This window comes from Leuciscus leuciscus (assembly GCF_965113295.1).
Source record: "Leuciscus leuciscus genome assembly, chromosome: 4".
NCBI lineage: Eukaryota > Metazoa > Chordata > Actinopteri > Cypriniformes > Leuciscidae > Leuciscus > Leuciscus leuciscus.
The window spans coordinates 4,705,451-4,721,270 of NC_138728.1; the positions used below are offsets into that span (position 1 = coordinate 4,705,451).

Here is a 15,820-nt window from a genome sequence, read left to right on the forward strand (position 1 = left end):
CAAATTGGCTGTGCAAGTCTTTTTTTAATATCAGTTAATATAAAAGCATGTTGCCATAACTTATATATTTTCTTACATTAAGCACTCAGAAAGGAACTAAAATATGTGTTCATAAAACATTGGCTTTTATGCATTAGGCATATGCTTTTGTTCTTGTAGCTCAACTTGTGCTAGAAACGGGGAATGCATGAACCAATACGATGTTAATAATGTACTGAGAGTTGATTTGGATAGAAGGGTCTGCCAAATGTATTAATGTAAAACACAGATCTTTCTGCTCTGCTCTTGAGTAATGCATTTCCAGGACTCGAATTCTGTTTATAGAACTTAGTGTCTATAGCAAGAAAGTGACATGGCAAAAAAGGAAAACTAAAAAAAAACAAAAATGAAGAAGCGGCAGCCTTCACCACATTCTTCAATTAAACTTCCTCTATTCGGGTATTGTCACATATATTGTTTTACATACAGGAAATTCCATCTATCATGGGATTTTTGCACCCATTCCTTGTTTGTGGAGGATGTGGTTTCTTTTGCACTCACTTTAAAGGATGCCACTTATATGGGGGCGGGCGGGGGGGCGTTTTAAATCGAGCACATGAGCGACTGTCACAATCACCACACGAGGTATGACTCTGCAAAAAAAGCACACTGATTTATAATTGTCTTTTAAAATGATTTTGTTCAAGACCATTGCCCCTGTAAGAGTGAGTGTATAAACACATTAGAAGGCAATGGGCCAAACACATGCAGAAGTAAACACACCTTTTTCATTATGCACCGCGAAATTACCATAATTTCAGCTTGAGATCTGATCAAACATTTAATGATTTTAAATGTTGCACATTTATGCTATTGCGAATCATATTTATTTAAAGAATAAAGCCTGATGGTTTTCATATTTATGTTTTTAATATATTTTTTAATCCAAACAAACATATTTTGTACATAAATGATGTTGCTCCAATTTTTAATACAAATAAAGTAAATCGTATCAATAAGTAAATTAGTTAGTAGTAATAATAATAATAATAATAATAATCAATAAATAATCAATAATTGAGTAATAAAAAAAATTTCTTTAGCCCCTATTGTACCCTACACCAGAATAAAATAATAAAATAAAAATGATTGTGTGTATATATTCATACAGAATATTTTCATACCAGAAATTTATTCAGCCCTGTTTTGTCCTGCACTTATTAGTTTCTGAAACAATAGTCATCGTAGAACAACAGACACTATCCTGCAGCAGAATATAATAATGAATATAAAATAAAGAATTTTTTTTTTCTAAAATAAAGAAAAATAAACATCAGAATAAAGTAATAAAATATTTATAAAGAAATAATTATAAAATAATAATGATGATAATAATAATATATCTTTACACCAGGAAAAAAAGTTAAGCCCTATTACAGCCTACAGCAGACTATAATAATAAAAAAATAGAAAAATAATTGTAAAATTATAAATAATAATACAAATACTAAACCTTCTTTATAAACTTTGGCAAATGCTTCCATTTTGAGCCCTGTTGTACCCCACACCTCACATTACATAATGTTGCATGACAGAGGAGTTTTAACAAAGCAGAAGTGCGGGGCAGTCGATGGGCATATTAATGCTGAGCATCTGAAACAACAGCATATGGGAATCTCTCATGAGACCACAGACGTGAGGCAGCGTCTTACTTGAAATGCCCTGAAAGAAAAGAACACAAAAGGAAACATCAGAGAAAGATGAGCAAGAGCCCATCAAAAGATTAATGGCATTTATATGGAGAGAGAATGAGTGAGAGAAAGAGAGCGGGAGATGCGCAGGTGTTGATCCGGTGGCACACAGAGGTGATCTGAGACACTGAAGGTGAAAATAGAGAGGGAAAGATATCTAACATTTCAATGACAATGAGATAATGGATAATTCTTAGAAAAGGAGAAAAAAAAAAATCAGCAGAGACAAGGTGTGGGGAAAGAAATGAGGAAAAAACTTAGGAGACAGGGAGATGGACTGAACTGAACGCCATAATTCCAGTGGCTTTATGGCCAGCTGAACCCTAAAATGCATCCACGTCCCATCCTTAAAAACGTCTTTGACAATGTGCATTATTTTTGTCACATTTAGTTTACTATTATTTTTATAATAAGAGTTTGCACCCTAGTTCACAGTTAGTGTATAGATTTTGTCATGCATGACATTCAGATTTATATATTGCAAATAAATAGCTTCCTATGATGTCATTTAACATTGTTTTACCCACAATAAATAATAATAAAATCAAATTTTATTGACAAAACTGTATGTATGTATGTATGTATGTATACACACACACACACCTTGTTTTGTCAATAAAATTACATTTTATATATATGAATCATTTTATGATATTTACTGGTAAGTAAATTGTACTTTTAGATTATATTATAACAATACTTAGAAATAATTATAACAATACTAATAATAATTAATGTTTAATAATAATACTAATAATAATAAATATCACAAATGCATCCTCCAGAGGGACAGTTGGCATGAATTCTAGGCATAAAAGGAGAAATGAAATCTTTAAGCTGGTCAATCCATGAGAATTTTTTTTTTTTTTTTTTGATCTTTTGAAGAGTTAAAGAGTTTGATGTACTATGAATCCACACATTCAAAACTCAAAATATCCTCCAAAAAAACAAACAACAAAAAAACAAGCTCCTAATGTCTGCATATCCTTCTGAAGGGCACCAATTAAAGATTGACTAAAGTTTGTTAATAAGATTTCCAGTACTGTTACATAATTCACATTTGTAGAATGTACTTGCATCAAGGGTCAGAAAACGCCCAAAACTAAATTATAACAAACACTAAATTGACTAAAAACATAAGGGGAACCTTAAGGGGAAAAAATGGGGGGATAAAATTATATAAAAAAAGGAAGTAGGATATGACCTCTTTCAAAACAACTTAAAAAAATGTCACAGAGCTGACGAGGGATGTGTGCATTTTACAGAGGGATGTGTGCAAGAGAGAGAGAGTGTCGTGTGTGTTTGTGTTCAGAGGAAGTAGGGCAGTGTGCTGAACACCAGCGTGTCGTGTTCACCTCTGATTCACACGGCGGCAATGCTCAATATCTGACGATCGCCCACTCGCCTCTGAAAGGTCACGAGATCACCATGGTCGTATTTGAGACATGAGAAAAGAGAGGTGTGGACAGATGCAGGATGACATGCATGTGAAGTATGCAAATGAAAACCAAGCTCTCATGACATCAATGTGAACAGCAGTGCAACAATTATAACAGTGATAAAAAAAAATAAAAAATGTAAATAAAATGTCCTTATTATTTACATTATTAAAACTAAAACAAAAATTACGAACCTCAAATAATTTAAAATCAGACTTTTAGATTTAGTTTAAACTTTTACTTCAGATGACGTACAAATCGGTCAAATATACAAAACATACAATAAATAAATATACACAATTTGATGTTTTATATCTGTCTATATATTTATATATCATATTTTATATATATCATATTTTATTATATATCTTGTATAGTATATTCTAAAATAATGATTTATTCAACATACATTATCATAACATCCCTCTGCAATGAATTGAAATGTTAAGATGTTTAACTGATAATTTCCCTTTTAGATTATATTAAGTAATTATAATTTAATAATCTAATTATAATGAATGTTTAATAATATTACACTCTATATATCTATATATACACTCATACACTTATCTTCATTTGATTGATTTATTCAAAATATGATCTTGACATACTACAGTGATACATTGTTAAAGAAATTGTAATGAAAAAAAACTGTTAAAGAAATTAGTCCTTTTAGAAAATTGCATAACGTTGAAGATGTCTGCCTAATAGATTGAGTTTTACTGTATAAGCAAAAGAAAAAATTCAAGTTATGCAAACTATCAGACTTCTCAAGTCGTCAAGGCAGAGTTCTGTGCCGTCTACACAGTGACCTCTTGTGAGCATCCAAGGAACTGCAGTAAAAGCTGTAGTACACTGTGTTCCTCTACATCATTGAAGTCTAATAACTTCCCCCAACCCAGATAAGTTCATAAAGGGCAGGAATTGAATATCTTGGAATTCACATTCCAGACTTCATATTGCTTAATGACAGGGAGGAAGTCTGAATTGCCATGTTGAGGAGTGGTGGTTGTGGTGCTCTTATGAGTAGTGCTATCATGACGGCGTGGTGATGAAGGAGCTCTCCACTGCAAGCGATGGTTGGAGAGCCCTCATGACCGAGACCACCCACCCTGAGTCCGTCTCCCAACAAGCGTCTACGAGGCCCGCGAGCAGCTCTCACATCACACAACCGGCGTCTCGCACAAGGCAGGGTTCAGACACAAGTGAGGCTCGGCTCACCTCGTCCAATCAGTGACAGCGGAGGGGTTCATGGGAAGGTGAGGCACTGCTCAACCTTGGCCAATCAGAGATGACATTGAATGTTTGCTCTTCCCAGCCTGTGGCTCTTGGGTTTGACTGAGGCTCCATGTCTGAGAAGAGACCGACTCAAGTGGAGCGCTGGCTAGACAGACACAAAAACAAGCCTCTATTTCCCTGTCTGGTCTATTTGGGAAAAGCTGCTAAAATTTTCTGCATCTGAACTGTGTTTGACAACGTTCATAACGTCCCCAAATGTGGTGCACAGGAAAATATATGTTATTTGTAATTTACTTTAAGATATTATGCCCTTTTAAAAAAGGGCCCTTTTTTGTTTTAGGGTCTACTAGAATAGGATTTTATGTTTAAATGTAAAAAAACAACAAAACACATTAGTTTTCACACGTGACATTGTTGCAGCTCCTCTCGTCCCAGTCTGTCAGTAACGCTCTGTTTAGTTCCTGTCTCTGTGAAGCCCCTCCTTCTGAATAGCACAATGTGCTCTGATTGGTCGGCTGGAGCAGTGTGTTGTGATTGGTCAACCACTTATGGCGCTTTTCCACTACACAGTACCAGCTCGGCTCGGCTCGCCTCGACTCGGCTTTGTTTGGTTTTCCACTGTGTAAAAGTTGTACCTGTACCCGCTTCCAGGTACTTTTTTTCGTACCACCTCCGGCGAGGTTCTGAGCGAGCTGAGGCGATACTAAAATGTGACGTGAAAACACGACAGACTGCTGATTGGTCAGAGAGAATCGTCACTATTCACTGCGTCATCATTGCACGCGCCAGACGGAGTATCCTGAATAAAAAACAGCAAAAACAAAAACAGCATACACTCGATTTTCCTCCATTGTCCTGTGTGTGTGGGTAGCGGGTGTGTCTCGCATAGAAGATTAAGTCACGGCAGTTTCCTGCGGCGTCGCTATGACGAACAGGTACTATTGTGGAGGTACTATCTGCAATGGAAAACGGAGCGAAAAGCGAGCCGAGTCAAGCTGGTACTGGTAATGGAAAAGCGCCATTAGAGCGTGTTTGAGAAATGTCACGCCCCTTACCATAACCACCAGCTTCAACACACTACTAACTAACTCAACCAGGCCTCGCCGCTTTATTTTGCATGTCTTGGGATTATTTAAAGCTGCAGTCTGCAGTTTTTCTTTTGTCGCCATCTCTGTTTGAAATCTGCAATTGCAGTTATTCACAGAATTATCAACTTTACGTGGGTTGTAGGGCTGTACTGTCCCAGTCGATTAGTCGATTAATTGGTCGATACGTTCTGGTTCGACCAAAATTCTGATTGGTCGATTTTTTGCCGCGTTCATTTCATCAGTTTTGCCGTATTTATTTAATCAGTTTTGCCGCGCTGAGGCGCGCTCATTTCATCAGGTGGAAAGCACTAACTGCTAATGGGGGTGTTTTCAGAGTACCCTTGTTTCACTGTAACAGTCTGTCTTCAGAACACCCCCCTTGTTTTCACCTTTTTTGGATTAGCCCAACCCAAGAGAGAGCGATAACTATAGAAGGTTTGATGCTGAATATTATTTATTTAATTAATTGTGAGAGCGATTAATAGTCAGTCCTCTTCTAACATGTCAACAACAAAGAAATCGACAGTGTGGCAGCATTTTGTTAAAATTGATAACAGGAAAAAGGTCGAATGCAAAGTTTGCAAGCAACAGTTTTCCACAGCTCGACGACAAACATGACATATCATCTAAAAGTGGTAAGCTCACTTGTCTGCGTTAGCTTGCCCTGTCTGTTTTGAGTAGGCTATATGAACATATCAGAATTTGCATATGTCAATCTTTTAGTGTGATAACCTAACTTTTTAATTTTTTATTTGGAGCCTAATGCGCAATTGCGCTGTGCTGTTGGTTGTGTTAGTTTTGAGCCTAGGATGCTTTATTTTTCAGTTATGCACATTATTTTGTTTCTGCTCTTGATCTGGTTTGTTTAATAAATATTCTTTTTTTATTAAAGTGAACGTGCCTTTTGTGTTTATTAAGAGTAAAAGCTCTTAAGTTAATAGTCTATTCGTGTCTCAGCTGCGAAGCTGAGCTCATGTTCAGCCTCGCTCGGTGCGAGGACATGCACGGTGAAATGATAGTGTCTGACAGTTATAACTTATTATAACATTATGACAAAAATAATTGTCTAAATTATGTTGCATATTCCTCAACAGTTCTTGTGATGATATCACTAGTTGACAACATAGTACTATTTTCGGAAATCATAAGCTATGATATTGCGCAGGTGCACGTGATGCAACGCTGTCAGAGCCGACAGACTCGAGTGTCAGACTCATTTCAGTGCAAAATAATTAGGTCAAAAACGATTTAATATACTGCAAATAGCCTACAATTTTTTTATGTTTATTTATAATTCATTTAGGCGGACAACAAGGCTACCAAGTACTGCGCACAGTGCGCATCTAATTAAAGGAGAAGTTCACTTTTGAAAAAACTTTTGCTGATAATTTACTCACCCCCATGTCATCCAAGATGTCCATGTCTTTCTTTCTTCAGTCGAAAAGAAATTAAGGTTTTTGATGAAAACATTCCAGGATTTTTCCACATATTATGGATTCCATTGGGACCCAAACGGTTCAAGGTCCAAATGACAGTTTCATTGCCGCTTCAAAGGGCTTTAAACGATACCAGACGATGAATAAGGGTCTTATCTAGCGAAACGATCGGTCATTTCAAAAATAAAATAAAAAGTTGACGTTTTATAAGCACAAATGTTCGCCTTGCTCTGTTCTGTGATGCGCGTTCGTGACGTCACGTAATACGCAATTACGTTGAAAAGGTCAAGTTTGATGTGTTTACAAATGTGCGGAAGGAGGACCATATAAACATTTTCAAATGTATTTGTGTCAGTTTATCGTTTAAAATGCCCATTTCGTGTGCGCATCCTGAGTGTTTTAATATTAAAAAGCCAAAAAGAACATTTTCTTCAATTTTTCAAGCGTGACCTTTTCAACGTAATTGCGTATTACGTGACGTCACGAACGCGCATCACAGAACAGAGCAAGCCGAACATTTGTGCTTATAAAACGTCAACTTTTTATTTTATTTTTGAAATGACCGATCGTTTCGCTAGATAAGACCCTTATTCATCGTCTGGTATCGTTTAAAGCCCTTTGAAGCGGCAATGAAACTGTCATTTGGACCTTGAACCGTTTGGGTCCCAATGGAATCCATAATATGTGAAAAAATCCTGGAATGTTTTCATCAAAAACCTTAATTTCTTTTCGACTGAAGAAAGAAAGACATGGACATCTTGGATGACATGGGGGTGAGTAAATTATCAGCAAAAGTTTTTTTAAAAGTGAACTTCTCCTTTAATGTAACGTTTTTTTTTTCTTTTTCTACCGTCAATTTTAGTCGATTTTTAGTCGAAAATTTCAGGACTTCAGTCGACCAAGATTTTCTTTGGTTGAGTACAGCCCTAGTGGGTTGTGCCTCGGCACGACACAGCGCGGATTAATCCAGTGTTTTGAGGAGAATATGCGGCTGTCAGTCGCTGCACTGGTGGTTTGGAAACTGTCATTCGCAATCACAGATTCTACTTTTTGGAAGTATGACCAACATAAGAATTTTCACCGGAAAATGTCGTCTGAACAAGTAACATCCACTTTTGTTCTGACCAACTATGGGAAAAAAGCATTGCAGTAAATCGCGCTGATTAAATCTAACGATCGCTTATCACATCACGTCAAACCGTGCAAATTATACTTTGTTCTCAAATTGTTAATGTTAACAACATCAGCATTGCGTGACTACATTTAATGCCCTTCAAATATTTGTCCTTGTTTCCGCATGGGCCGGTTGCGGTCTCTTTTTTTTCTCCGAAGTCTTTCACGTTTTACAACGGGTGAATCTCCAGTTGTCACTGATGATTGTCCTTTGAACCTTTCTGGATCCACCATTAAATTGATAAGTTTAATTATATCAAGTGCTGTGAGAAAAGGCAATAAATCTCCACCACCAACATCCTCAAACGCAATCGCAATATAGTCTACTAGCCGAGACACCTTTATGTGTACAGATGTGACGCAAAGACATGCTCGAATTTCCCGCGGAAATCCACCAGTACCACTGGAATTAAAAACATTATTACAAGCTTAACATTTTGAATCGAGCTACTGCAAGCAGATCGTTTTGAACACTGGCTGGTTATGTACTTGCTCAAATTTATTTTGGATAATTTTTAACCCGAAAAAGCTACGGACTGCAGCTTTAAATGAGGAATTTTGTGACGTATACGTTCCTGGAAGAAAACTCAAGACTACAATCAAAGCGTTTCAGGGAGTTCAGAAACAGTGTGCAACTGATAAAACTCCCTTTGGTATGGACTTTGTGCTTTGGAACTTTGCAGACCTTTTTCAAGCTCAAGCAGCAACATTACACACTGAAGACATTTAAATTGTAAAAAAGCATAACAGGCCCTCTTTAAGGCACGTACATCACTATTCCATAAATCTTGTGGTCCCACCCACAAGAAGTGACATCACATACGAAATCCATTGCCTCTATGAGGTGTCCTCACTGATATAGCGAACCCGAGTGCGAGTAAAAAGTGCAGAAACCTTCTCTGGGGTCATCAGGTGTGGGGAATGCAAACAGTGACTTATCATGCCAGCTCAGTGGGTATTCCTAACAGGATTACAACAGAGATAGACGACTTGAGATTGAGAGCGAACAGTCTCTCTGTCCAGACAGGCTCTATTACAGCTGCCAGATTACACCAAACATGACAGAAATCACCACAACAAATAAACTCACTGTGGCCTTCTAAATCCTCAGCCTTGTAAGTGAACTCCTTAGAAAAGCCTATTGAAAGAAACCAGAGGAAGCACTGTAGGAACAGCTAAATGAAATAAAAAAAAATTTAAATTTTTTTTAAAAATAAAATAAGGTTCCGGATAATTTACTATAATATAATGTTTGTAATATAGCCTATATATTGTGGTAGCACTTTATTTTACAGCTCTGTTTTGCATGAATATGCTAAGCACTTATTTTAGTAATGACACAAACTGGGTAATAACTACGTACTAACCCTGAACCTACCCCTAAACTTTAACTTAACTCATGTAGTTACCTTAACGCTACTCAGTACTTTTGTGGGCAAGTACACTGTAAGTATATTGAAAGTGCATGTACTGTAAAATAAAGTGCAACCTATATTGTAAAAATATTTGCAATTTATATGTTGCCTATTGGACCATACTAAACAGTCAAACCTTGATCCCCCACTATAAATATATTAAAAAGTAAAACTATATTTTGTTTTATTTTAATTGTGATTAGAGAAAGGACAAAATACAAAATAAATAGTAAAAAAAAAAAATTTCCTTTAAAATGTTAGAAGTAAAAAAAAAAAAAAAAAAAAAACCCTATATAATTTGCGTTCCATCATAGAAAACTGAGTTTTCATTAAAATAATATTTTTTCCAATATATTAAAGGTATAGTGGAGGATTTTCTTTTTCCGGGTGGATCATCAAGACTATTGGTCCTCCTAATTGTCAATCATTCTGGTGATATGTTTACGTAAGGCCGTCGTACGTGCTCGTCCTTTGTGCATGCGCACTTTCAGGTGTATATGTGTGGTGAGCTACGGTTTCAGCCATTCATTGAAGCTCGCCGTTCTCACCGGTTTTTTTTCAAAATGTCTGAGGGTCGCAAGAGAAAAAGTGTCTACGAATTGTATGACAAGAAGAGAATGGCCTCTGAAGAAAGAAACAAGACCAGAGTGTTTTTGGGAGAATTTCACACACTGGCGTGCGCTAAAAGCACAGGTTGGGCTTCCCACTGATGCCTCAGTCGCGAAGTTTCTACTTGACAGGTAAAGTTTGGCATGCTATTTGGAGAAATCCATTTAAAATCACTGCTAGCTATGATTAGCGATCTTGCAACTTGTAAACAGAGCATGCACGAGGAGAACTAGGCTCGTGCATGCTCTCTCGTGCACACGTTTAATAGGCGTTCCCTCTCGAGAGCAGGTAGAGTGTTGCGCATGTGCATTTTTTCAAAAAGTGGAGAGGGCGGTTCTTTTCTAAAATTCGGGAAAATCCTCCACTATACCTTTAAGACACGTAATGAAATTTACTGCATACAAGATATTTTGTTGATACTGGAACAACATTCCTGTCCGAAAACCTAAACCTAACCAACACTACCCATAAGTTATCCCTAAAATCAACAGGAAATTATCGGTGAAGCCAAAACCAAAAGCCAAGTGTTGTACTTGGTGAAATCACGCTCACTCTAAGCCATTTCACACTGTAGAATCTCAGTTGTCATTAATGTCAGACTGTACGGCATGCAGTCAAGACATGTTAAAAACAGACGTACGCAAGAAGACTCGTCAGAGTTTTACATCATCAGTCCATGACGCTGCATTAAATGCGGGATTGAAATGGTGGCTAGCAACGAAAAAAACACTCTCTAGCGTTAATGTTGTCGCTGCACTAATTGCGGCACCAGGTTCTGCACTCATTCATTTTTTTATTTAATGGTTGTCGTAGGACAAGCCACACTGCAGGACTTCGGACACTAGCCGAATTAACATTTGATCGGTCTTTAATCGGCTGTCAAACTAGCAATCAAAGACTACAGATTTTAGCCTAGGATCAGAGGAATCTTTTAGGCTTTTCAAAAATTAGTCTCAGACGGCCAAAGCATGGACAAAATCGTACAGTGTGAACCCGGCTTAAGTCTGTCCATTATCCAGACTCAGTGACTCAGGGCCTGAGCACAGGCAGAAGCACCACAGTGCCGCTCGGCATCCGAGGAGAGCCAGCAAGAGCACAAAACCAAGAATTAGCCTTGAAAAGAGCAAATAAATAGGTGCTTCAACTTGAAAAGCCTGTAACAAAGCCTTTTGAGGACCTGAGAGACGACATGAGAAAGAATGAGGAGAGAGAGAGAGAGAGAGAGAGAGAGAGAGAGAGAGGGGAAACAAGTGTTTTGTCTCTCAGCCCAGAGCTGGTGAAGGGGCAAAGCACCACACAGGGCCGTTTCTGAGGGAAAGCTTTTTAATGAAGCTCAGGGGGAAAGGAGAGCTCATCAGACTGAGACACATCCTCTAAAATCTCTCTCACACACATTTTATATAACATATATTCACATATACACATTGAAATGCTTCCTCTAGACTTTAATGAGAGCAGGGCAGGATTTATACTCCTGCTGATATGCATTTCACCTGAGGCTACAATATCGAAGTATAGCCTATACTTTATTGTCTTCACCTACACAACCAGCTAGCCAATGACCCATAAGCCTGAAGGGTTTTACTATACACTGTAAATCACTAGTTAAAGCTCACCAGTGTCTCGCTGACCTCATCTTCACCCTGGTGACATCCAAAAATGACCCCTTTGCAAATCAATGACACTAACAGGGAAAAGCCATGTTCATCATCAAAAACTAGAGTTTTTTTGAGGCATTTGCTTATGCAAAACTTGTCTGCATGATATGACATAAGGATATGTCCTGACTCCTGAATGTTTTTTTTGCAGTTGCTGGGTGGTTGCTTACGAGCTCAAGTCAAATTAAGGTTTCAAGGTGGCTTGAGTATTTTCTTTAATGCATTTTTGATTTGTTTTCTTGTCTACAAGACCTTAATCCTAACTCCAAAAAGATCATTTAGAAAAGTAATACTGTAGCTCACATGATTTGCATGAGAAGTTCGAGCAGAATGAGCAATGAGAAGAATTAGCTAAATAATTACTTTAGCAAGCAACACCAATTAATTCTTTACAAAAACATTTAAATCAACATATGAAAGATATGTTAAGAATGCTAAATGCAGCAGGTTGCAGTTTTGCACAACAACCCGTTTGCCAGCATGCCCCTTGCACCCCGATGAACGCCAAATATAGTGTTTTACTGTTCGGTAAATTGTAGTAAATGAAAAAATGGCTTGGGATTTCTGACCTCTGAATGTGTCAAATAGTGCCATTGCTACAGAGTTGGAAGCCTGAAACAAAAAGCCCTGGTTTGGTATCATTACCTTCCCTCATTATAGTATTAGCTCTATAAAATGCTCCTGTTGTTTGGGAGAAATACTTACTCTCCTCATAATGGAGAGGCTCACACACAAATAGTGGACCAGTGTGGACACAGACCCAACTGAAGTGCAGACAGGGACGATTGTCTCAAGTAAAGGAAGCTAAAAGCAGCTCTGTCCCTGGAATGCTGACAGATGGACAGAAACATTTTTTAGCAGCATTTCGGTCCATCTCTGAATCTGACTGGTGTCTAGGATCGCATATTCTACTGTTCTGCAATGCTGACAGGAAGAGAGAAATAATGAGCGAATATAGAGAGAAAGAAGGCAATTTAAAATCACTTGCACCATGCATGGAAGTAGAGAGGTGTGGGCAAAAAAAGGAGGAAGACTTGCCAATTACGTTGTGCTCAACCTCCTGCTCCTCCATTATGGAGCTCTTTCCTTTCACAGTCCTGTCTGGCTCTCAGCGTGGCCCCTCTGATTGTGTGAGGCGTCACTGTCTCACTGATCTCTCTCTGATAGAATCAGATCCTCATGCTGCATAACTCTACACCATGCCTACATATTGGAACATATCAGATATCTGAAATTAAAAGATGTAGAAGAGTCATACAATAAGGAAGAAACATTCCTTGCATATGCAGTGTGGTCAAACATGGATAGGGAACAGTTGTAGCTTTTGAAGTGTAGCTACATCAGAGCGAGAGACAGATAGATAGATAAATGAGTAGACAGACAGACACAGAGAGAGATATGGATGGATGAGTGGACAGACAGACGAGTAGATAGATACGTAGATGGATAGACAAGATGAGTAGACATAAGTAGAAAGACAGACGAGTAGACAGACCGGTAGATAGTAGACAGACAAAAAAAATCAATATATCTATGGGTGGGTGGATGGATGAGTGGATGGATAGATAGACAGACAGACAAAAAAAAAATCATCACAATAATGACAGTCACACTGCAACACTAAAACATTTTAAGCATTTTCATGTCACTTTCAATACTACTTTAAAGTAGATATCACTGAAACAGGCAATTAGCCGTTTACACTAAAATCACTGATTGTGTGTGACAGCTGAACTGAGACTATATATGCAGCATGCTGCCCCTTATTATTTCAGCTCCGTTTCAGTCACCTCCTGCAACATTGACGTGAGTCTGAACAAAGACGCACTGCAACATCGGATCACAGGCTAAAAGAAAACATCCCTCAAATAAGATTTCAAATTGACCCTAGGGACAGTACACTCAACTGGCTCAGTAAATTAATTTGAAGGCTTTTACTGATTCTGACTTCACGCGTCAGACAGATTTGTTCAAGATGCAAATCAAAACAAAATGTTTTGAAAATGGCAAAAAATGAGTAATACATGTTAATTTCTAAAATGATACACTACATTAAAGTAAACGAACTGTGTAGATACAGTGAGATATCACATTTCACAGCTCTCTCGTCTCTCGTGTTGTGTTTTCAGCGTGCAGCATTAGGAATCCAGCAATGTTCCAGTCATTCTCTGGTGTTCCAGTGGCCCCTGCAACTAATGTATCAAGCCAGCAGAACCAGTGGGCCCCGGGGCCCTCGTTCTCCACCTGTCCCTACTCCTACCACACAAACCCGAACCCGGGCCCCTACCACAGCAATCAGCCCTCAACCTGTCCTTGGACCCAATGGAAGGTATGCAAAATCTCTGACACGTTTAGTTTTTGCTTCATAGCATTTAACTGTGAAAAACAGAATATTACATTGCACTGAATGAAATCGAATGCAATGCAGCGTGTTTTACTTTTTGCGGTGGCAAGTATGTCTTCATGGAAAATGTATCTTAACTGATATTATTCATTAAGTGGAACTGTGAGTTAAATGCATTCACAACATTTATAGGATCAAGTCTGACTTTGTGTTGACTAAGTCACTCTTGCGACTGGTAGTCATTAGCACACTCACAAGAGTGCTGGCAGTATCATTAGAGCTGGTTTTAATTTAGTTACATGCATCGTAACACAAATTAAAATGACCCCTTGGTGTGGAGGGGGGCAAAAACTTGCACATGATCTAAAAAAGAGAGAGAAAGAAAGTCAGCGTGTCTGTGAATGTCACTATTAGTAAATTATTCTACTAGTATTTTCATTAGATTATAATTTCATTTTATTTGATTAAAATAAGACTGATTCATTTTAGGTTTAAGTATGTATTAAAATGTATATAAATATATTTCAAAGAAATGGACAATGACAGGGTCACATTCAGTGTGCTTCAGAAATTAAACAAAAGAAAATTAAATATTGCAGTTTAAAGTCTTTATAAAAAATTCTTAGATGCCAGGAGAAATAATTAAGATTTTATTAGTATAAATAAAGAGGCTTTTTTCTTGTTTCTGCCACATTGATACTTAACCCCATAATGTGATTATAGACGCATGCCTATGTCCGCACATTTGAGCCAGAAACCACCCAAACAGCCTTTGTGTCCCAGGACTCATTTGTCTGGAATTCCGATGCTGTGGATTTGCTGGCGGTTTTGTTTCGGAGCGTAATTCCACACTATGTGCTGACAGAACACTGTAATCACAATAGTCACATTCGACAAGTGTTTATTTTGACTGTAAAAAGTATAAGTTCCTGAACTGGGCTGTGAGTTTCTATAGATCATTCATTTTTAGGCATTTTCTTAATCCTTTGCAAAAATAAAATAAAAAATCTTGCTCAGAGGTGCTTTTGAATGGCTTAGGAGAGCAATATAAATGGCTAAATATAAATATATGCTATAAAAGAGAACAAAATACAGAGAAAGATTGAACTCATATTGAAATCTCTAACATTATCAAATCTAGGCACAGTTTGAGTAAATGTTATCTATTTATCAATCAATCTATACAACTTTGATGGGGAATTTCCATAGACATGATGATATGCGTTATGTATACCTGAACCTGAAGGGTATACACCTGAACCACACACATGTATATATGAAGATTTCAGATGCAAAAGCCTCTAAGTGCCATCTGAAATTTTTTTCTAGAATGATAATTTTTATCAAGCTCGTTTATTTAAGTTCAGTTATTTCACTTAAATGGCAATTAACAGGTAATTTTCATTGCCATTTAAGTGAAATTACTGAACTTAAATATACAAGCTTCATAAAAATGATCATTCTAGAAGAAAATTTCAGATGGCACTTAGAGGCTCTTCATATGTATATATGACACTCATATTATATTTGAAAAGAGATATGGCCATTGTTTAACTGTATTGTCTACACAAGCCGTTTGTTCTTGGGACCCAATAATCGGTACTTTAATTATAAAATGAATCCACATGTATTATTTATATTTATATACATATGGGGAAATCTAATAACAATAATAGTAAAAATACACAT

At 37.4% G+C, this 15,820-nt stretch overlaps 1 protein-coding gene and 1 long non-coding RNA gene across 5 annotated transcripts in view; both read left to right on the forward strand.

Annotated features, from left to right (window-relative positions):
* Positions 1-15,820, forward strand: part of LOC309497999 — a 121,716-nt gene that overhangs the window by 42,328 nt on the left and 63,568 nt on the right. The window lies entirely within an intron of this gene.
* tfec (transcription factor EC) overlaps positions 1-15,820 on the forward strand; it is a 52,667-nt gene that overhangs the window by 8,114 nt on the left and 28,733 nt on the right. For all 4 annotated transcript variants that reach the window (XM_082168443.1, XM_082168441.1, XM_082168445.1 and 1 more), the window contains one exon: positions 13,917-14,116. In XM_082168443.1, the coding sequence (XP_082024569.1) occupies positions 13,917-14,116 (200 nt within the window). The remainder of the gene's footprint in view (positions 1-13,916; positions 14,117-15,820) is intronic.